The following is a 23568-nucleotide window of genomic DNA, read 5'->3' as shown; positions in this document are numbered from 1 at the left end:
ACAGGCTCCAGACGCGCAGGCTCAGTAATTGTGGCTCACGGGCCCAGTTGCTCTGCGGCATGTGGGATCTTCCCAGACCAGGGCTCGAACCCGTGTCCCCTGCATTGTCAGGCAGATTCTCAACCACTGCGTCACCAGGGAAGCCCAATGCTAGTATTTCTGATTAAGGTTTTTGATTTTTCTGTCCAACAGATTGAAAGGTTAGTAGGTAGCGGGAGTTTTCAGTCACTGCTGTGTCAGAGGTCAGTTTTCTCCTTTGCTGATCCATCATCTCTTTCTTTAGGAATGGGATCTCTTGGGAAGTTTTACTAGCTCTGAACTGATTTCAGATTCTAGATATTAAGGAAATGGGAGTGCAGACAGGACATGGGAGCCAGCAGCTGGGAAACAAGTTTGTAACTTGATGTCAGTGAACTGGTCTTCACTCCTAGAAGACAAAATTACATGCAACCCGTTGGAAGAGCAGGTGTCTCACCATTTTGTTTCAGTTTTTCCATTTGTGAGTGCATGATAGACAGCTGTTCAGAGCTATAACATTTTCCATTTGGCAGTTAGTTATCTAGTAAGCATTTTATTTTTAAAGTATGACATGGGTATTCAAATTTTTATATGCCCTAAATGTAACTACTTAAAGACTTGACACATAAGCTATATGAGTCCATGAATTATTTGATTCTTATGAGCAGGCCCATTTTATCTCTTTTTTTTCTTTTATTTTCTTCTAATTTAGACATGGCCTTTAGCATAACACAGTGTGCAAGATAGTACAATATCCATTTGATATAAACATTGTTTTAAAGTTTTATTTATTAACTTCAAAGGAGTCTTACTTCTGATTACTCTTGTGTATTTAAGCCAGTGAAGAAAAAGAAGATAAAACGAGAGGTTAAGATTCTGGAGAACCTTCGTGGTGGAACAAATATCATTAAGCTGATTGACACTGTGAAGGACCCTGTGGTAGGTGCCTGGTGGTTGCGGGAGAGAGTTTGTGTGTGTGTGTATGCCAATGTCACAAAACCTGAAAATAATGAGAAACATCATTATAATATAGTGGGAATGATTGTGTTTGTCTTTACTACTAACTGATTTTGAAAACCAGAAAAAATCATGGTGGCCCAATGATAAAATAGCCACCGCCACTTTTATGGAACCTAAAAGTTTATGTAGAAAAAAATCCCTGTCCCAGGTTTATTACCTCATTATTTTGATTTGGCCCACAAACATTTGCTGAATATTTCCTTATGGCCCTGCTTTTCTCCCAACTTTGAAAGCTCGTTACTGCCAATTAACATTATTTTACCTCACTTAAGTAAGCCTGACATTTGAAAATCTGGGTTTATAGAAGGAAATAGGAAGTGTCTCCATGTGGACACTTGCCATAGAGAGCTGAACAGATCACAGCCCCACAGACCCGTTGAGGTCACTATCTTGCTGTTTCTCATACTGGTCTTTAATTCAGCATCCACCATCGGGGCTCACATTGTATATGCAGATGCAATTTAAATATTTTTGTTAAAATGCTTAATTTTTAGCCATTTTAAATGTGCTGTTTAATTTTGTTTTCTCTCCCCCTCGGGAATAACTTAACCTTAAGTGTTTATGATTAGCCAAGCTTCCCATTCAATTTCTGTTCTTTACCTGTTCTACCTCATCTATTTCCCTGTTCTCCCATGATAGCTTTTTAAGAAGTAGGTCTTTGTTTCTGTCTGCTAAAGACACATCCTCATAATAATGTAGCTAACATGCATTGAGTGCTTACTGTGCCAGGCACTGTTCTAAGTGTTTAACGGTATCGTGTCGTTTAATCCCCACAACGATTCAGTGGGGTGGGTAACATTATTGTCCACATTGTCACATTGTATAGATAAGAAAACTGAAGTCTGCAGAGGTTAAGTAATTTGCCCAAGATTACACAGTATCATTGAATTGAAAAAAAGAAAAGTTTTTCCTTTTGGACCCTGAAAAGATCGAGAAGGATGGTTGTATGCTGGATTCTATCCGAGGCATTAAAAATGTATCCCAACCTTATCAGCTCAGATTGATTTTACAGTGACTAACTCTGGACTACATAATCCTTGAAAATGGCCTGCAGTGTGGGCCAGTATGTAGTTTTATACCTAGAGCATCTTCATTTTGCTTTTTTTTTTTTTTTTTTTTTTAAGTTAACAGAACTTAATGATTCCTGTCTTACTATTTTTGTAATTTGTTACTTAAAGCATGTATGTGTTTTACATGGTACGTAACGCAAGTAAATCAAGGTGAATGAAAACCAATAGGGAACCCTCATCCCCTAACTTGTAGGGGGACAGGCTTGCTCCCAGCCTATAGAGAGATCTGGTGGTCTTATTGAAACTTTCAGCATTGGGCTAGTGAGGAATCCTTGCACCAGGTCTGCTGCTTGCTCAAAGACTTGCATGCATGCACTGTGGCCTATTTCCTAGGTAACTTTTACTTGCTTCCTTGAGCAAAACTTCACAGCCGTAAAGATTTCCAAGATGATTTTATTTCTTCCTATAATCCTTTAAGCCCCTGCTTTTCTCTCAATTTTGAAAGCTTGTTACTGCCAGTTAGCATTATTTTACCTTACTTAGGTAAACCTGACTTTTGAATATCTGTAATTACACAAGGAAATATTGAACATTTTGTACTCATTGCATTAAAGATTATAGTACTCAAAAGTACTGGATTTTATATGATTTGTGGGGGAAACACATCTTTGTAACGTGAGACATTCTCTTATTGTCCCTAGCCAAGGCAATAATTTCACATTCTACCTTATTGATAATTATAGACTTTTTTGGATCCTAAAAAGACCAGTAATAAATTCCCAAGACCCATGATAATTCTGTAAAATGCATCTGGCTCATTAACCCAAGATGAAAACTAACACTCCTTTTGTAGTTGGCAACCTGGAACACTGAAGAGTATAAATCTTCACATAATGTGCCAGGCCCACTGACAGGTTGGTCAGAGAATACAACTCTTCTTAAAAAACAAAAAGAAAACCTTTATTATGAAATTTTGCAACCATTTGCAAAATAAAATGAATAGTATAATGAACCTCCCTGCACACATCACCCAACTTCAGCTCACGTTAATCAGCTTGTGGCCAACTTTGTTTCATCTATACCCCACCCACTTCCCACCAACCACCATCCCCAGCTGTTTTGAAGCAAATTCCAATCTTAAAATTTCAAGAGGATTCTTTCTTAATAGGCTCTCCCTGATGAGTGAATCTCTTTCATCTAAGTGGGATTTGGGGGTAGGCCAGTACAACAGAAGCAAATTACATTTATTGTTTGAAACTTACAAAGCATTAATATTCTCTCTTGCAGTCAAAGACACCAGCTTTGGTATTTGAATATATCAATAATACAGATTTTAAGGTGCGTATATACTTTTTCTTTCTGGCATGGGGTTAATGGAGAGTGGGGAGGTGGCGATAAGTACTCTTGATACTCTAGAACACAAGGGGGCCGGGAAAGGTCATTGGTGAGAGCAGGAAATAACATTGGATTCCTTAAAGCATTAGTACAGAATGCAGAAAGTGGTTAGGTTCTTGCACAGGTGAAATTTCTCATCACTCTTTGCCTTGCTTACTCTGGGGAGAGCTGCTGGGCTGGGTCTAAGTTAATGCCTCATTTATAATGCTCCTGTTGTAGACAGCATAGTTTTAGGTAGGTGTTAACTTTAATTTTCATACAGATCTTATATTACTGATAGGAAGTGATAAATGGATACAGGACTTGTGTGGAAAACAAGTCAGTATAGTACCTTGGATTCAAGCTATCAGATGGCGTGTGTATTCATGCACACTGTGTACAAAGCAGATGACACAGAACCACTGTGCTTTAGAAAAGCCCTATTTTGGGTTATTTACATTTCTTATGTTTATAATGCATGTTAATTTAGACTTTAAAGTGTTCCAAAAGTGTGGTTTTTCGTGAATTTGTTTTTATTTTTGTTCAAACACTGCAACCTTCTGATAAGGAGCCAGGCATACTGGACATGGTAGAGCGTAATATGAAAACCAATATAAAAGCAAATAGTGGTGTTGATTTTTAGGGGCATTTAGAGAACTTTTAGGTGAATGTAATTCTCTGTCAGTGTATGAAAGGCTTCTGATTTTGTTGTGATGGAAGTTAGGACAAAACCAAATCAGCAGTTGAAAGTTGATGCTATGGGGAGTGATGCTTTTGGGTGAAAATAAAAGAATCTTATCCTCACATTTACTTTTTCTTTGGTAATCACTCTAAAATAATTAGTGAAAATAAGCAAAAATGGATATTATGACTTACAAAACAATAAGCAAGTTTTATATTCAGTACAGTCATCCCTTGGTATCCATAGGGGATTGGTGATTGGTTCTAGGAGCCCCAGGAATACCAAAACCCGAGGACACTCAAGTCCCTTGTATATCAATAAAAATGGCATAGTATTTGCATGTAACGTATGCACGTCATCCTGTATACTTTAAATCATCTCTACACTACTTGTAATACCTAATACAATGTAAATGGTATGTAAATAGTTGGTGGAGCACAGCAAATTCAACCTTATGGAATTTTTTTTTTTTTCAATCCGCAGTTGGTTGAATCCTCAAATATGGAGGGACAATTGGATGGCTTTTCCCACTTGTAACAAGTTTCCTTGTTGATGTGACTCCTTAAAGGTGAACTCTAAAAAGTGGGATGTAAATTTTTTCATTAACTAGCAGAGCAGTGCTTAGCTGGTAGAGTACTGTGCTGATATACGTAACTGATCACACTTTTGCTATGAACAACTGAGGTTTATCAAGATGTCCATGATTGGAAATGTGTTTCTTAAGAAATAAGCTTTAGTGAAACCAAACATTTTCCTAATGCAAAAGTTTAAAAGCTGGTCTTAATGGAACTTCATAGTGAAATCCCTCAGGTTTCAGTGCTTCTGCTTCCTTAATGAATTTTTACCAGTTATCTAGCCACAGATGTAAAAATTTCACTTCAGTATTTTTTATTTTTTAATTTTTATTTATTTATTTGTTTTTGGCTGCATTTGGTCTTCGTTGCTGTGCATGGGCTTTTCTCTCCAGTTGTGGCAAACGGGGGCTACTCTTCATTGCGGCGCGCAGGCTTCTTATTGCGGTGGCCTCTCTTGTTGCGGAGCACGGGCTCTAGGTGCACGGGCTTCAGTAGTTGTGGCATGTGGGCTCAGTAGTTGTGGCTCATGGGCTCTAGAGTGCAGGCTCAGTAGTTGTGGCGCATGGGCTTAGTTGCCTCGCAGCATGTGGGATCTTCCTGGACCAGGGCTGGAACCCGTGTACCCTGTATTAGCAGGCGGATTCTTAACCACTGTGCCACCAGGGAAGTCCCTCACTTCAGTATTTTTGTGTTTCTTAAATTGACAGCTGTTCTGTTGATTTAATAACATACAGAGGATCAGTTTTTAATTCTTAGAGAAATCTTACTTCTTACAAAGAGGATGTTTTGATGGCATATATTCTCTAGGAGCTTCCTTTAAAAGGGTCATGGGAAATTGATGTTTTTTGAGGCTTGCATATCTGAAAACATCTTTATTTTATCCTCCCAATTAATACATTTGCCATGATATAGAATTCTAGGTTGTAATTAATAATTTCCTCAGAATTTTGAAGAGATTGTTACCACTATTACCACTGAAGCCATTCTGGTTTCATCTTATATGTAATCTGGGTTTTTCGTTTTTTTCTTCTGAAAGCTTTTAGTATTTTCTCTTTATTCTCAGTCTCTGAAATTTCACAGTGATGTGCTTTCATACAGGTTGCTTTCATCCTTTGTTCTGGGGACTTACTGGGCTTTTTCAGTCTAGAAACCCATGTCCTTCCATTTTGAAAAAATATTTTTAATGTTCTTTTATTTTTTTCCCTTTCTTCTTTGTTCTCACTTTCTAGAACTCATTCGAATGTTAGACTTCATATATTGGCACTCTGTTTTCTCCTCTGAATTTTAAAAATAGTATCCTGTTCTTTTATGTTTTATGTAATATCTTCTATTTTCTCACTGAGAATATGTGGGGTTTTTTTCCCATTATGTTTTCTTCTTCATCTCTTTTTCTGTTTTCCTTCCAAATTCCTTTTGGGGGGGGGTGTTTTTGGGTTTTGTCTCTGCTACAGTTGTCTGAAATGTCACAGTTTTTGAATGTCTGCTCCCTCTGTAGAGTAATGAAATTACTGATTACTGATTGTCAGCTCCTGTCTCAAGAATGCAAGCCTGGCTGCTGGCAGCCCTAGTAGCCTCAAGTTGAGGAGAGCTCTGGGGAGTGCCACGTGGACTTTCACTTAATTCCCCCTTTTCGGTGTCGTGTTTTTAAACTCATTTTCCTGTTTTCAGCTCAATCTCTTTGCCCTTTTTCAGTGATACCTGGGGTCACCAATTCTTGAGCCTTTCTGTAGTTTTTCATTGTGAAGTGTTTGCTACTGGGCCCCCTCCACTGGCAGAACATTGGGAGAATTCTCAGCTCTTTTGGTCTGCTAAGTCAACTGGACATCTGTTTTATAGCTTCAAAGTTTGTTGTCTCTTCCATTCTCTTAGCATTGTGAGTAAATCCCCCTGTTCCTCTTAACGGTTTTTTAAAAATATTTATTTATTTATTTGGCTGCGTCAGGTCTTAGTTGTGGCATGTGGGATCTTTCGTTGTAGCGCCTGGGCTTCTCTCTAGTTGTGGCGCGCGGGCTCAGTAGTTGCAGCACGTGGGCTTAGTTGCCCTTGGCATGTGGGATCTTAGTTCCCCAACCAGAGATCAAACCTGCCTCCCCTGCATTGGAAGGCAGATTCTTAACCACTGGACCACCAGGGAAGTCCGTCTTACAGTTATTTTAGAGGAGCTTTGGGAAGAAACAGAGGTAGGATGGGTTGGTTCTGCCATGTTATTAAACTGTAGGTCCCCTTTGAATGTTCAAACGATGCCATTTTAGTCAACTTAAAATATCTTAAATATCAGGAAGAGCAAATCATAACAGGAAAATTACTTTTTTTTCCAGATAGTATGACAGGCCATAAGTGGGGAAATCAGTTGATTTATTGTCCAGTGTCCTTCAGGCTTATTATTTTGTCCTGTGTCCATCTTATTAGGAAAGGATGTTTTTATTTATTTTTTAAATTTTACTGTTAAGTGTATTAATAACTGGTTTTAAGGTATCATCCAGAGAAGGTTTGTCCCTGGTTTAAATATCAGGGATGAATCGACAGTGACACAGCCTGTTCTTTTCAGTATTTTTTATTGATACAATGGATAATAAATTTTTATCTGTAATTTCTTTTTATTGTAGAGTCTTTCTGATTTTGGTATCAAGGTTATACGGACTTCATAACATAAGTTAGATAGCTTTTCCTTTCTATTCTCTGAAAGTTTATATAAAATAGGGATGATCTAGGTAGTAGGTATCTTCTGAGGTGGGGAGTGGAGACTTTGAACTACACTTTCCTTTTTAAAACATACTGTTGGTTAAAGTTTTATCCTGGTTTTCTATCTCTTCCTGAGTCTATTTGGATAATTATTCCTAAAGTTGTCTACTTTAAATTATACTTGCATAAAGCTGTTAATAGAATTCTCTTAGGACTTAAAAACTTAATATGTCTCTAATTATGCTTTCCTTTACATTTGTAATATTATTTGTACCTTTACTCTCTTTTCTCTTGTTTTTTTTTTTTTAAAGAAATCAGTGTTGCTAGAGATCTCTTATTAATGCTTTCAAAGAATTGCCTTTTGGTTTTGTGCTCAGAGAGTTTATGTTAGGTTTTCGATTTCATTCTGTTTCTGCTCCTGTCTTAATTATTTTGTTCCAACTTTTCTTCTTTCTTCCTTAATTATTTTCTTTCTTGGGTTTTCACTGTTTTTTCCTGTTAACTTCTTGAGTTGAAATCAGCTCATTTGATTTGTTTCTGTCTTTCTTGATTGGTAGTAAGTGTGCTTTAAGTCTATACAACCCCAAGCATCATTGTAGCTACATTCCATGGTTATGTAACTCACTTCTATATAGTTTTCAGATTACAAGTACAGATTCCAAACTTGTGGATTTGGGTTTTTCTCTCCAAATCTTTTACTTTGAAAAATTTAAAATCTACTGAAAATTGGAAAGAGTAGCACAGTTAATACCCTTACATTATCTAGATTTACTAGCTGTTATTATTTTGCCACATTTGTAGTTATTTCTCACCCCTTCCCAACCCTCCCCTCTTTGTCTTTCTTTTTGTTGAAGTCATCTTAAAGTAAGTTGTAGTCATCATGATACTTCACTTTTAAATATGCCATCACTGGAACTAGGTAGGACATTTTCCTGTATAACCACAATACTGTTAGTACACTTAAGAAATTTAATATTTATATTATAATGCCTTCTAATATATAGTATAGAGTTTATATTCAGAAGTTTCCCAGTAATTATTGTCCTGGGAATGTCCATTCCGGATCCACTTGGTATTTTTTTGTTTATTTTTTTATTTTTATTTTTTAAAGATTTATTTTTTTATTGATTAATTGATTGATTGATTGATTGCTATGTTGGGTCTTTGTTTCTGTGCTACGGCTTTCTCTAGTTGTGGCAAGCGGGGGCCACTCTTCATCACGGTGCGCGGGCCTCTCACTGTCGCGGCCTCTCCTGTTGCGGAGCACAGGCTCCAGACGCGCAGGCTCAGTAATTGTGGCTCACGGGCCCAGCTGCTCCGCGGCATGTGGGATCTTCCCAGACCAGGGCTCGAACCCGTGTCCCCTTCATTAGCAGGCAGACTCTCAACCACTGCGCCACCAGGGAAGCCCTATTTTTTTTTTAATGATTCTTTTAGTTGGTTCCTAATTTGATTGCACTGTGTCCAGAAAACATCTGTATAATGTTGATTATTTGGAATTTGTTGATGGTTGCTTTGTGGCTTTGGTACACAGTCATTTTTTTTATATCAAGCTTGTTAATTTAAATCTTTTTCAGATCTTCTATGGCCTTGATAATTTTTTCCCTTGATATTTTATTTTGTGGTAGTGGTACTGGTTTGGTCAGTTTCTCCTTAAAATCATCAGTTATGCTTCCTATATGTCAAAGCGATAATAAAAGATACATGGTGATACTTGGAACAAAAGACAAAATTTGAAAGCAAATGAACAGGAAAAGCCAGTTTCTAAAAGTTGGAATGAATAGTTATAGAAAACTCCCAAACTCAGAATTGTCTCAAGGAAGCTAAGGTACTGTTTTAAGGTAGAAAGAGTTTTTTGTTGAGACATGCTTCTCAGTTTTCTATGCCTTTGGAAAAGTATCAGTAAAAATAAGTATACATTTTAAGTAAAATATATATCATTTGGGCATTTAAAAATTGTTTAAGACATCCCAAATGGGCTCCATCTTGAGAAGATGGTAGACCCATATTAATCTTTGGAAAATTTCATATCATTCACATAGAATTAGGCCTTGACTACCTGATTATCTTGAGGCCTTGTTAATGCTGTTAGGGTCTGATGTGGAGATGGTGCATTCACAGACTAAATAAAGTTTCCTTAATTGGGGGGACAAAATTTACTTTTATTATAGATCACTGACATTATTTTGTCATTTCTTGGTAAGACATTTTCGGGTGATTTGTAGTAACTTTGATGTTCTTGATTAATGATTTTTTCTGCTTCCTTAAGTTTCTAAAAATGTTGCCCTTGGTTTCATTCTGGATCTTGGGGTTATGTGTGAACAGTGCTATAAAATGGGTGCCTCCTGCATTCAGCACCTTTCACTTTTACTTTATTTCGCACTCGCCCCACTTTTTCTTCTCCCTACGTGGGGACCACTGGTTTCTGGACATAGACCAAGCTGTGTATGGCAGGGAATATGCAAGCTATGTGTGCAGCGTGAGAGTTTGCTGTGCTGGTGATTCCCACATCTGGCTGGGAACCTTCTTGAAGTGAGAAGTCCTCCTGAATGACAGTCGTTAGGGATGGGGCCTTGGAATCTAGCTGCACCACGACTGGAGCCTAAAGAACCATCTGTGTGTAGACAGCATGAGTGAGGCCCACTTGTGGCCATTCCTTTCTGGATGTTGGTTTTAGACCAAGAAGGCACTGATTCTTTTGGTCAAATTGCATTTTTCCCATTCTTCTTCTCCGACCTTCTGAGGTTAATTAAAAGTCCCAGGAGAGGGGGCTTCCCTGGTGGCGCAGTGGGTGAGAATCTGCCTGCCAATGCAGGGGACACGGGTTCGAGCCCTGGTCTGGGAAGATCCCACATGCCGAGGAGCAACTAGGCCCGTGAGCCACAACTACTGAGCCTGCGCGTCTGGAGCTTGTGCTCCGCAGCAAGAGAGGCCACGATAGTGAGAGGCCCGTGCACTGCGATGAAGAGTGGCCCCCGCTCGCCGCAACTAGAGAAAGCCCTTGCACAGAAACGAAGACCCAACACAGCCATAAATGAATGAGTGAATAAATAAACAAACAAACAAACAAACCCAAAGTTAAAAAAAAAGTCCCAGGAGATTTCTACCTTGGGCCCTTTGAATAGTCCTGGAGTATAACTGACTTCTAGGGAAATGCCAGTGTGTTTGAGACTTAGAAACTATTCACCAATCCTAGTTTGGTTCCATTCTCAGCACCTTTGTAATCTTCCGGGAAGTATAGGCTTGTTTTGTTTTTGGTAAGTCACTTACTTTATGAAAACGTAAATAAAACTAACTTCCTGACAACATTTTGCAGTTGGTCGGTTAAGGATGTTCTCCACGTAGCTGACTAAGAAGAATGGAGGAGAAGTGTGCTTCTTGTGAAATTTCCCTTCCTAATTTGTCATGGAATCTTAGTACTTCTGTTTCTTGAGGACAGTTTTAATTTTGTCCCATTGACTAGTGAGCATCGTCAAAGACATTTATTGACTGCCTTCTGTGTACAAGCACAGAATTGCCACACGTGTTATGGGCTATATAAAACATGTTATTCTGCTGTGCAAGGACAGAGTTGCTGTCCACAGACAGAGTTGTACGGTGGACCCTTGACATGCCTGAGTGAAGGAAAGTTCAGAGATCTTTAATCACCAAATCGGTGACTGCCAGCAGCTGTGGCATCCGTTCCTCCCCAGGATGCATATGCCTCGATATGCAGGGGCGGTGGCCTGGGGCTCTTGGCATGTGGGCAAGGTGAAGAAGCCTCTTGTTGTTCACAGCAGAGTGAGAAAGTATCCTGAGAACTTCACCACCAGTACCCGAGTGCAGAACATTAACTCTGGGGACGCTGCTGCTGTCGGTGTCCTGTGAGCGCCCCAGAGAACGGTGAATAGCCTGGGGGTTCAGAGAAGGAAGAGACCACTGTGGGCTCTGTGGCACCCGGATGGGATGGTTATGACTTTACCAGCTAAGGGGGAGGGGCAGGCATTCTAGATTTGGGGGAGGGAAGAACAGAGGTGGCAAAGACAGGTTTCTTTGGTCAGAGTGGGGAACTCCTGGGGGCTGCAGTGAAGAAAGAGCTACAAAGGTTGGAGGAAGCTACTCCCTGGACTCTGGTGAGTCCTGAATTTCAGGCCCGGGTGGTAAAATGTTACAGGTGTAGTTTGGTCTCCTCCTTCCCAGAGCTCCTGAAAAATGAAAGTGAGTATCATCCTGTCACTCAGGACTTTGTAACGTATTAGGCCTAAACGCTATAGTCAGCTAGTGTTTTTTGTGTTACGTAAAATTGATATTGGTTAGAGTAGCTATAAATACTGTGTTGGCAGTCCAAGGACTTTTGTTTTTATGCCTTAATACTCAGGTGGATGCTTGGGATAGATACCGCATGGTATGAGAGGAAAGCTTTCCGCAGATAAAGGTCCAAATAATAAAATAGCCCATGTTTGTTTTCTGGAAATAGAATATTCTAGCCCTCTGAGGGTTACTAGAAAATGCCCTTTTCACTTTCATTGTCTGTTTATTGCCTTGAGGTTCAACTTGGCACAGTCTCTGGGAGTGATCTCCTTAACTCTCAGAGGAAGAGCTGATTTGGCACCCGAAGAGATGTTATCTTCGGCCTGTGTCTGTACATACAGACTGTCAGTGTGCTGCTGAGAAGCCTTTCTTGCTATGCAGAGCTGGGGGAGAACAAAACACTTGGGTGTTAAGCTGTTATGCAGTTGAGTCTCTCAGGAGCCGAAGTGGTGGCACGTTCATCCCATTGGGCCTAAACGCGGTTCAGTCCCAAGCAGGGTCAGCCTCCAGTAGTGGAGCAGCTCCAAGCCACCACCAGTATACTGGAAAGTATGTGTTCATTTTCTACAGTGCCATGAGTGAAATCAGACACTCTTACTAAGTTGGAGGGATAATTACTCTTACTGAAAAGGGGAAATTTGAGAAAGAGGCTAAGAGTTCTGGTGTTCGAAAATGTTGGATTCGATTCTTGGTAAATCTGTTGTTTTTCGTAAAAAAAATTTTTTGAACAGGTAGTATGTTTACATGGATCTAAAATATAAAGCGGTACACAGTGAAAAGTCATTCTTGCACATACAAATATGCATGTGTAGTTTTAGTTTCCCCTCCTTTTTTACACAAACACATTGTATACGCTGTTCTGTGCTCCTTGGAGAGATTCCCTACATGGCTTGAGTCTTCCAGTAAAGAGAGAAACAAAATAGGTTTAATAAAGGTGTACTGATTAATTTTACAGAAGGTGCTGCTTGGACTGATGGGGAAAGAGATTTACTTGGAATTGATTGTCTAAAATAATAATATAGTTTCTGATGGGGGTTTGTGATGATTTAAATGAACCTGGCTGTGTGAATTCTACTCCGTCTCTTAGAAATTGAAATCAAACAAACAAAACTCCCGGTGAGTGGGTCTTTGGATTACCAATTATGAAAACTTACATTGGTATGTCATTTAGGCCTGTAATCATTTTCAGAACTGGTATCCATCCATTCCTCCCTCCCTCCCTTCCTTTTTTCCTTCCTTCCTTCCTTTTTTTTAAACATCTCACTCCACCACTCCTTTTTTTCCCCCCTAAACATTTTACGTCTTTAGCTTCCATCAGTTTTTGCCAATGAAGTGTTCTTTTTTCCAGCCTGGAATTGGTTTTGAGGGAGTGGAGGTTATAGATTTTTTTTTGAAGTCTCTTGCCGTCTCCAAATGCTATAGCAGTTCATTTTCCTTGGGTTTCATGAACAGACTGTCTTGCCATCATTTTACCATGTGGGCTGATGAAGTTTTTCAGATTCTGCTATCTGCTCAGAACTTGGTTCTCTAAAGTAAACTGTGGTGCTGCAGTGGGGTTAGTTTGTTTGAAGTTCAGTAAGAATATGAGGACAATTTGGACTTCATAATAATGTAATTGTGGGTCTTGTAATCATGGAGCATTACACAGGTTTTTAAAAGATCCAAGTTGGTGTAAATGGTTTTTTTCTTCTCCCCTTGGAATTCCTTTCGTTTTTTCTTCTGAAGACCGAAGTGTTAGACCCTTGTCTTTAGTCTTTGTCCTCATTTGTTCCAGATCAGGTAGTAAAAAGTTCTGGGATTCTTCAGTGACTAAGTTTACAGAGAATAATGACCAACTTTGGATAACAAGATGCAATAAGACTAAATTAACTTAATGTTTTCTGAAATCTGTTTCAGCAACTCTACCAGATCCTGACAGACTTTGATATCCGGTTTTATATGTATGAACTACTTAAAGTAAGTGACAGTCATAAACCGTGAAATTTTTCAGGATTATTCATTAAAGAAGTTTTCGAGAGGACACAGAGACCTCAAGAATATTTCTTGATACCCAGAGAATTTAGTGGTGTTTTTTGGTTTGGGGTGGGGGGTTAACTTACATTGAGGCCTCCATTGTGGAATCTTTACATAGAAACTTCAGTGGAACTGAGAAAAATGGCTAAGTTAGTGGTACTGGGGACATTATACCAGAGATTAGAACATAACTCTGGTTGGTCCTTGTTTTTTTGTTTACTGTTTTTCGTTTTGTTTTGTTTTTGCTGCTTAATTAATACTTACCACTAGTTTTCATTACATAACAAATCACCCCAAACTTAATGACTTTTTAAAAATGATTTATTATTTCCCATAATTCAGTGGGTTGGCTGAGTGAGTCTTTTGGTCTGGGTCAACTTGACTAGGGCAAGATGGTCCAGGATGGCCTCATTCACATATCTGGGATGGCAGCTGGAATAGCTGAGGTCTCATTCTCCAGAAGGATGGTCTGGGCTGCTTCCCATGGTGGTCTCATCAGGTCCTAAGAGCAATAGAGGGCAAACCTCGATATACGTAAGCACTTTTCAAGCCTCTGCTTGTGTCACGTTTGCTGATGCCCTATTGTCCAAAGCAAGTCACGTGGCCAAACCTAGAATCAAAGGGTGGAGAAGTAGACTCCACTTTTCATGGGCAGAGCATTGAAGTCACATCGTGGAAGGACATGCATACAGGGATGGTGGGCATTTTACGGCCGTCCTTTTCTTGCCATTTCTCATAGTCCCCTTCTTGTATGAGATAACCCACCCGTTTAGCCCCGGCTGGTTAACCTTAACATGCAAGGAGAGGTGATGGGTGGACCTTCTAGGAGACTGAAATTTTCAAGTGTTATTGATTGACAGAGGAGTGATCTTTTCTAATTTGGTTAGATAAACGCTTAAGTAAAGAATTCTAAAAAGGTTTTTAAAATGGAATACAGTGTTTTTTTAGGGTCATGGATCACTAAGAATCTAATGAAAGCTATGAACCCCACCCCCCGCCCCACGCTGCCAATGCATGTAAAAATATACATACAGCATTACATAAAGTTATAGGGTGGAATGGATGGGTCTCAATTTAAGAACTTCTAAAAGAATATAGATGTGTCTAAGGTATTGGTATTATTGAAGAAAATTGTCAGGATGGAGTTTTGATGGGATTATGAACAGCTGCTCGAAGAAAATACAAGTTAAATCAAGGCTTAGGCTTTAAGGAATGGGAATTTGAAGGACTAGCTTTATGTGAAGTCAGTGTGTTTTCTTACAAGCACTTACACAAACTACTTATCATTCGAGCCAAGGTGGTGGATTCACTCTTATGGCGAATGGGTCTTTCTTTGTCATTAAGATCAGAAAGATGAAGAAAGTAGAGCTTGGTTTATCACACCTTTCTACCTTTCTTCATATCCCCTCCGGGCTAGAATGGAAGGCCTTGGTGGGCAGAGGTTTGCAGTGCTTTGAACTGTCAGGCTAGTCTTTTTCCTAGGGCTTCTCAGAAAATCCCAGGCATTCACTCCGTGAGAGCAGCAATCCAAATCTCACAGTTGGTTATTTTTTTTTAAGTAAGGTATTAAGATTTTGTGGTTAGCTAGCACACCAAAGGTAAGATATATAACCTAGGGCAGTTGTCCTTAGATCAGGTAACAGCATCGCAGTGATACAGGCTGGTCATTCCGATGGCAGTGTCTGATGTCCTCTCTGCCTTCTGGGGGTAGCAGCTATGCGGTGGGGCATACTTTGTGCTAATGAGGCAGAGCCCCAGATGAAAGTTGAAAAACCTCTTTCATGCTTAATGGTCAGAAACAATCAGATTTTTAAATTGAAATAATTCCCCCAAGGAATTTAAAAGCAGTCAGTAACTCCACAGGGAATCTGACTAGTGGCAAAAGAATTTATTCCCTTGCTGTATTTGTCCAGCCTCTGCTTTCGTCAGGTATTTTTCACACCTCAGGTACTGTGGTCCTAATTAGTTTATTCCTTTGGACAAAGACCAGGCAAAATAACAGAATCAACACTTGCTAAATATTCTCATAGAAAAGAAAAAAAAAAAAAAACAGGGATGGGAGAGAGGAAATGTAGGTGGAATGTAGAAAATGCAGAAGGAACTAGGCTGAGGGCTGCAGCGTGATTGCTCAGTGACTCGCTGAGGCTTCCCACCAAGTCTGAGCTCCTGATTCAGATTTAGGGAGGTGTGTCCTCAGGAGCCGTGGTTCTCTACAGCACTGCCACAGAGCCACTGTGGAATCTTGCTACAACTGTTGGTATAAAACAAGACAAAGAGAAAAATTAAATTGAAGTAGAACCTACATAGATGAAATGAATAATCCTAAGGGTATAGTTTTTTGATTTTACTTAAGTGTGAAACCTTCACCCACATTGACACAGAACTATGCTGTCCAATACAGTAGCTACTTTCCGGAGGTAGCTATTTAAATTAAGTAAAATAAGAAATTCAGTTCCTTAGTCACACTAGTCACATTTCAAGCATTCGATGGCCTCATGTGGCTGGTGGCTGCCATATAGGACAGTGCAAATATAGACTGTTTCTCTCCTTGCATAGATTATATTCTCACCTCTACCACCATAGTTTAGTTTTGCCTGTTCTTGACCTTCATATGAAAAGCATTGTACACTGTATACTCTTTCGTGTCTGGGGAAAGCAAAATTTGCTTATTCTTGGAATGCTGGTTCTATGGATCATTCTCTGGCTTATATATTCCCTCCCACTTAAAGATGCCTGGTACAGTGCCCTTGCTAGTCTAGTCCAGTGATTCTCCACCAGGTTAACTTTGTCCCTCAGAGGACATTTGGCAATGTCTGGAACCATTTTTGGTTGTCACAGTTGGAGGGGCACTACTGGCATCTCATGGGTGGAGGCCCAGGATTCTGCTAAACATCCTATAATACACAGGACCACTCCCCACAACAAAGAATTATCTGGTCCCAGATGTCAACAGTGCTGACATCGAGAAACCCTAATCTTGTCCCATGGAAAACTCCACCTTGCAAGAGCTCTCAGTGTCAAGCACATAGTAGGTACCACACAATTATGGGTTGCTGTCATTATTCAAGGAGTATATTATGGGCCTCATGTAGGCTTCAAGTGCTTTTTAAGACAAGCCAAAGGGCCCAACATTGAAATTTATGAAAATAGTTACTGTGTTAGAAAAGGGAGATTTAGGAGCAAAGTTTTATATTGTTTAAAACAAAAAACAAACTTAACCCAAATAAGAAATGGGTGAAAGATCTGAATCAACATTTGTTCAAAGAAGATATGGGATGGCCCAAAAGTATATGCAAAGATGTGCAACTTGATCACTCATTAGGGAAATACAAATCAAAACCACAATGATATTCCTCATCAAACCCACTAGAACAGCTGTAATCAGAAAGATAATAACAAGTGTTAACAAGAATATAGAGAAACTGGAACCCTCTCATGGTGCTGATGGGAATGTAAAATGGTGCAGCCAGTTTGGAAAACAATTAGGCAGATTCTTTAAAAGTTTAATGTAAACGTACATACAACGTAGCACTTCACCCGTAGGAATCTACCCAAGAGAAATGAAAATGTGTGTCCTCTTAAAGACTTGTACATGAATATTCATAAGTAGCATGAGTCACAATAGCCAGAAAGTTAAAACAAACCAAATGTCTATCAACTAGTATACTTATACAATGGAATACTACTCAGCAAGGAAAAAAGCAACATGGATGAATCTTAGAAACAGTATGCTGCGCGAAAGAAGATAAAATACTGTGTATTGTATTGTTTCATTTGATGACTGTCCAGAAGAGGCAAATCTGTAGCAACAGGTGGTAGAGCAGTGGTTGGGAGGAGAGGGGAAGGAAGGAAGGAAGGAGGTAGGAGGTAGATGGGATTGGGGGCTGACTGCAGGCAGGCTTAAGCTTAGGAAATTCTTGGGATGATGAAGAAGTTCTAAAAATGAACTGTGGTAATGGTGGCACAGCTTGAGGAATTTACTAAAAAATCATTGACTTGTAGAGTCATAACATAATTCTTAAAGACCAACTGGCTCGGGGATTATTTTTAAGGAAAATACTAATATTAGAATATATGTTAATCTAGAAAACCCACATAGGACACTTACCTAAAAGACAAGTCATATTGCAGATATATTTGGATGTCATTCTTCATGTCCACATGTACTCTTTTCATGTCGTTGAACTCATATGAGAAGTGACTCCAGTGTGGTTCCTAGATCTGGTTTTAAACACATCAAATTAGACCAACAGATTAATGTATGATTTCTAAATCCAGGTGGCTGATGTATTGCTACCAGCTACAAGTAGGAGAGGAGTGCCTAAAGAAGTATATCATTCCCCCTTTTTAAGAAACCTTCATCATAGCCCTTGGTGTCCTCTCCACAGCCCCCTTTCTACCAGCTGCCAGCATAGTGTGCTCAGAGAGCAAGGGGTGCCTTCTGAAGCATGTTTTTTCTCTTTTGTTACAGATAGTAAGGCTGCCCCTTGAGAGGCTGTATTCAGATCAAGCTGTCACAAACAAATAAGAATATGCTTGCAGATGCTGAAAATCAAATCTTGTAGTAATACAATATGCCAATTCTTAAAATGTTAACAGAATTCTCAGTTTAACAGTTTCAAAGATGATATTAAGGGCAAGAATTTCACATCTATGGTAGCACTTACAGAAGGGCATTTATAAATATGATGTCCATCCCTATGAAGCTTACAAATTTGACAGTGCTTAATAAAAGCTTTCAGAATCAAAAAAATAAAAATAAAAAGAATATGCTTGCATTGGGGGGTGGTAGAGGGTTTGCTTACTTTTCTCTGTGCTTTCTTATCTAATAGGCTCTGGATTACTGCCACAGCAAGGGAATCATGCACAGGGATGTGAAACCTCACAATGTCATGATAGATCACCAACAGAAAAAGGTACCATTACAGCCAGGCAGTGAAAAGCCTTTCACTGGAAGGCCTAGGGCCAGTCAAAACTCTGGCCAGTACCTAGGTAGTTTCTGAAGACCCATGCTGTTTTCTTTGGCAGACTTGTGATATTGTTATTTCTCTAGTCTCCAGTGTTGGTTTCTACTTCGCATAAGCATAGTACACAAGAAGAGTAGACAGCTGACCCTGACTGTAGTCACTTGTTTAATTTGGTCATGATTTTCTGGAGGGCCTCAAGACAGAAACTACAGCTGGTGATTTTTACTTCCTTTCTTAATGACCCTCAGACCAATCTGCCTGGCCTTAAAAGTATACCTGGGTCCCTCCAATTTTCTATTTTCAGTTCTGATTGTCCCTGACTGGTGAGTAAATGAATCAGCTAGTGTTAGATTAATGAAAAGCTAGAGCAATGCTTGAATCCTGGAGTGGGGCACATGTCCCCAACCTTTTCTGTTATGACTAGAGCTTATAATGAAAGCTATCAGTAATGAGGGGGTATGTTAACACATGCAGCTGGTATGGAGGCAGAAGACAAGCTTAAGCTTTATTGATCTAGAGAGAATGATAAGCCAGGATAATTTAAATTTTAAAAAAGAAAAATAAGATTCCAAGTGCTCTGCTCTAGAAATGACCTCTTAGCAGTTGCTGAAAAGTGTATCTTTTTAGCCAGTGCACTTGCTAACATTTTTTATGTGGCCAAATAATTGTTATCTAATTAGATGTGGCCTTGTTGTAAGACACAGGCATCTGGAGACACTCCTTTCACATGTTTTATTTCTGTCGTTCTTATAGCTGCGACTGATAGACTGGGGTCTGGCGGAATTCTATCATCCTGCCCAGGAGTACAATGTCCGCGTAGCCTCCAGGTACTTCAAGGGACCAGAGCTCCTTGTGGACTATCAGGTAAAATGTTAGTGAAGCACCTCTGGGTTCTTTTTACCTTTGCTTAGGGCTTTTCCTGGCTTTTTCTTTTTCCTGGTTTTTGTTTAGTCAATTTGGATACATTTAAAATCCAGCCTTTGATACAAAAGGTATCCAGGATCATTGTAGATGATCTTGGTTCCTGGGGAGACAATTTAGAAAAAAACAGCTACAGAACTGGGCCTACATACCATCCACGACCTCACTACTTTTTGGGAAAAGGTTTGCCACCTTTTGGGTACCATTCCCAGGAATCTGTCGCCTGGCTCAAGAAGTTAGACTCTGGACTTCCCTGGTGGCGCAGTGGTTAAGAATCCACCTGCCAATGCAGGGGACAAGGGTTCCATCCCTGGTTCGTGAAGATCCCACATGCCGCGAAGCAACTAAGCCCGTGTGCCACAACCACTGAGCCTGCGCTCTAGAGCTCATGAGCCACAGCTACTGAGCCCGTGTGCCTAGAGCCTGTGCTCCGCAACGAGAGAAGCCACCACAGTGTGAGGCCCGCGTACGAAAACGAAGAGTAGCCCCCACTCGCTGCAACTAGAGAAAGCCCGCGCACAGCAACGAAGACCCAGTGCAGCCAATAAATAAATAAAATAAAATAAAATCCAGTCTTTATTCTGCCCCAAAATGATAATTATGGACTTTTCTCAGCTACTTTTTTTTTTGGCTTTGAATTTTAAAATATCTGAAGAGGTCAACTGAAGACTAGAAACCTAGAAACTCAGATCAGAAAAATGACATTTGTAACACCCTTGACTGACTGGTTGTCTTTATTTCCTCAGATGTATGATTATAGCCTGGATATGTGGAGTTTGGGCTGTATGTTAGCGAGCATGATCTTTCGAAAGGAGCCCTTCTTTCATGGACAGGATAACTATGACCAGGTAAGCAAACATCATCTGGCTCCTATCCATTTGGGGGCAGATGCCAAGAAAATAGCATCTTGATAGGGATGCTGTTGTTGAGCCACTAAATATCATCCAGTATCTGCGTATAAGCTTTTCTTCAGGGTAAAGAGTTTCACAAAATCTTGTCTGTGGTCCCCAAAGATAGAGACAGATAGTGCTGCATTATGCCCAACTTCCAAATTGTGTCTATGAGGAAGTCAGGTACCTCCTTGTCTAATAAAACAAGATTCTAGTCATTAAGGACTTCACTGGTGGTGCAGTGGTTAAGAATCCGCCTGCCAATACCGGGTACACGGGTTTGAGCCCTGGTCCGGGAAGATCCCACATGCTGTGGAGCAACTAAGCCTGTGCACCACAACTACTGAGCCTGCGCTCTAGAGCCCGAGAGCCACAACTACTGAAGCCCATGTGCCTAGAGCCCATGCTCCGCAACAAGAGAAGCCACCGCAATGAGAAGCTCATGCACTGCAATGAAGAGTAGCCGCCGCTCGCCGCAACTAGAGAAAGCCCGAGCACAGCAACAAAGACCCAACGCAGCCAAAAATAAATAATAAATAAATAAATAAATTTATTAAAAAAAAAAAAAAGATTCTAGTCATTAGGTTTTTTGTCCCCATAATCATCAGCCTGTAGAATATTATTGTCATAATATTATTATCATTTTAAAGGCATTTTGGAAATTTGCATTCATGTGAACTTCATATCTGTGAGTCTGCTGCCTGCCCGCCTTGGGCTCAGATCTGTATCTGTTCCCTGGAAATTTAGTGATGTGGAAGTCTCCTAATTCTTTGGTCAGCATCCCCACGGGCTTGCAGTGAGTTCTGTGCTCAGTAATTTGGTCAGTTTGTTTTGTGTTTCAGCTTGTTCGCATTGCCAAGGTTCTGGGTACAGATGAGCTGTATGGGTATCTGAAGAAGTATCACATAGACCTAGATCCACACTTCAATGATATCCTGGGACAGTAAGTAAGAGAGCGAAAGAAAGAGGGTCTTAATTTACCCCATTTCAGAAGTGAAAAGGTTAGCTGAAATCACTTTCTAAAGCTCTTTCTCCTTTCTAATTATATCAAAATTGAAATATTCTTTTTTTTCCCCATATATATTTTTTAACTTGAGAAATTTGGGCATTGCTTACATGTGTCTTCTAATCATTTTACTTCTCTAAGAGATAACCTGTTTATCAATAGAAAATGGAAGACAAAATCATGCTACAGAAAAAAGCTTTCTGGAACAGCATATGGCTTATTTTAATGGAAAATCTTAGAAAGCTGTGATTTTTCTTTGAATAAGAGATTTGTAGTTTCTTGTTCTGTGTAATGAATTTTCTGAATTTTCTGTAAGGGAGCAAATTTTAAAGCATATTCTCAGATACAGTACAGTAGTGTTGAAAAGTAGATGTTGTGTTGACAATTTTCAGACAGTAATTTTTATGGAACCTCCATGTTTCTGAGGCTAGCTCTTTAAATATATCTGCTGAACAATAAAGATTACTTAGCTACCTCCGTGCCTCACCCAGAATTGACTAAAAGCCTGGGGCGTAAAAAATTATCTAGAAAGGTTCTACAAATTTTAAATCAGATGCAGACATTTTAATTAATTCTACGTATCAGTCACAGAGCACTGTTTTGTTTGAGGATGCTGTGATCATAACTATGGGGCCGGGGTGGGGGGGACAAGTAACAATAAGAATGAGATTTAATGAGCTTGTAATCAGCGCAATGTTCTAAGACTTTGTTGGCTTTTAGCCTAATATGTAAGGATTCTTGTTGAATTTAATCTCAGAATACCAATGCTTTCCTTTTCTTCTCAGACATTCACGGAAACGCTGGGAAAATTTTATCCATAGTGAGAACAGACACCTCGTCAGCCCTGAGGCCCTAGATCTTCTGGACAAACTTCTGCGATATGACCATCAACAGAGACTGACTGCCAAAGAGGCCATGGAGCACCCATACTTCTGTGAGTTTCCAGGGGCCTGATTTGTCAAAGGGAAATTCTTCTACTCTTTATCTTTGAGGCCAGACAAGAGAATTCTGGGTATTTGGATGAATCATGCTTGGGATTTGGCCTCATTAGTTCGACTCTTGAAACAGCTCTGCAGATCTGTTTCTAGATGCCCAAAGGTGTTTGCTTGTTCACTGCTGTATTTCCCTTGAGTCTGGTCTGTTTGACCATTGCCCATGACCCTGAGTTGATAGATGACAAGTATCTAAAGTTTTGTTTTCAAATATATACATTTGTGTGGAAACCTAATCAAAGATTTTTTTTCCCCCTCAAAAAAAAAATGATTTGTTGAAAGTAGTAAGGTGACCATAGCATATTTTTAAAGAAGGAAATAAGATAAATAAATACAAGGAATTTGAGGAAAGGAAAGCAGGTATGGAAGGACCTCACTAAAATCCTATCTGAATTACAGACTTCTTAGGTCTCACTTTAAAGTATGTGTGTATATTCATTCAGTTTATGTGGTTGCTTATCGGTCTGCATGCATATGGTTCTCCCCACTGATAAAGTATGTCCCAGACTTTCCTCTCATTATAGGCAGTGTGAGGTCATTTAGTCCAGTCGCAGAGGAGACTGAGAGTGAGGGAGGTTAAGTGATCTGTCTCAATTTTCTGTCTGAAGTGAGGTGAGAACTTTCAGCCTATCTCTTGCTTGACCAATACGCTTTTTCCTTCTCCTTTTTTTCCTCTCTGGAGATTAACTAAATCTTGCCTGAAGAATACATTGCTCTGTGGTCTTGAGCCTGGTAACCCATAAGCATTAGTAGACAGCAGATTTAAAAGGTGTTACCCTTCATTCTTCCAGACCTCAGACAAGTGTAAATGGATGTCTTTCTGTCACAGAAGGCTATTTTTACACTCTGAGTTTGACTGAATTAAGAACACTGATGTTTATATTATGCAAATCATGATCTGTCTACTTTTCTGAATACATATTATACTTCTATAAAAAAATTTTTATACTGTTGCTTAAAATCGATAGTTCTTCTAATAGCTCCTTTTATTCACCCTTTCCTCCGAAGTGTTTATTATCTATTGCACATACTTTGAAGAAATGGGAGTTGGATATGATGTTAGTATTCAAGGAAAAACAACACATAAGAAAATCAGTAGAAATTTTGAACAGTGGGAAATGGGTGTTT

At 39.6% G+C, this 23568-nt stretch overlaps 1 protein-coding gene across 2 annotated transcripts in view; it reads left to right on the top strand.

Moving 5' to 3' along the window:
- Positions 1–23568, top strand: part of CSNK2A2 (casein kinase 2 alpha 2) — a 39248-nt gene that overhangs the window by 9224 nt on the left and 6456 nt on the right. For both annotated transcript variants that reach the window (XM_059904387.1, XM_059904388.1), the window contains exons 3-10: positions 856–957; positions 3336–3386; positions 13548–13607; positions 18497–18580; positions 19385–19495; positions 20299–20400; positions 21285–21385; positions 22234–22382. In XM_059904387.1, the coding sequence (XP_059760370.1) occupies positions 856–957; positions 3336–3386; positions 13548–13607; positions 18497–18580; positions 19385–19495; positions 20299–20400; positions 21285–21385; positions 22234–22382 (760 nt within the window). The remainder of the gene's footprint in view (positions 1–855; positions 958–3335; positions 3387–13547; positions 13608–18496; positions 18581–19384; positions 19496–20298; positions 20401–21284; positions 21386–22233; positions 22383–23568) is intronic.

This window comes from Balaenoptera ricei, chromosome 19 (assembly GCF_028023285.1).
Source record: "Balaenoptera ricei isolate mBalRic1 chromosome 19, mBalRic1.hap2, whole genome shotgun sequence".
Classification (NCBI taxonomy): Eukaryota; Metazoa; Chordata; class Mammalia; order Artiodactyla; family Balaenopteridae; genus Balaenoptera; species Balaenoptera ricei.
This window is presented reverse-complemented; position numbering and strand designations above follow the sequence as displayed.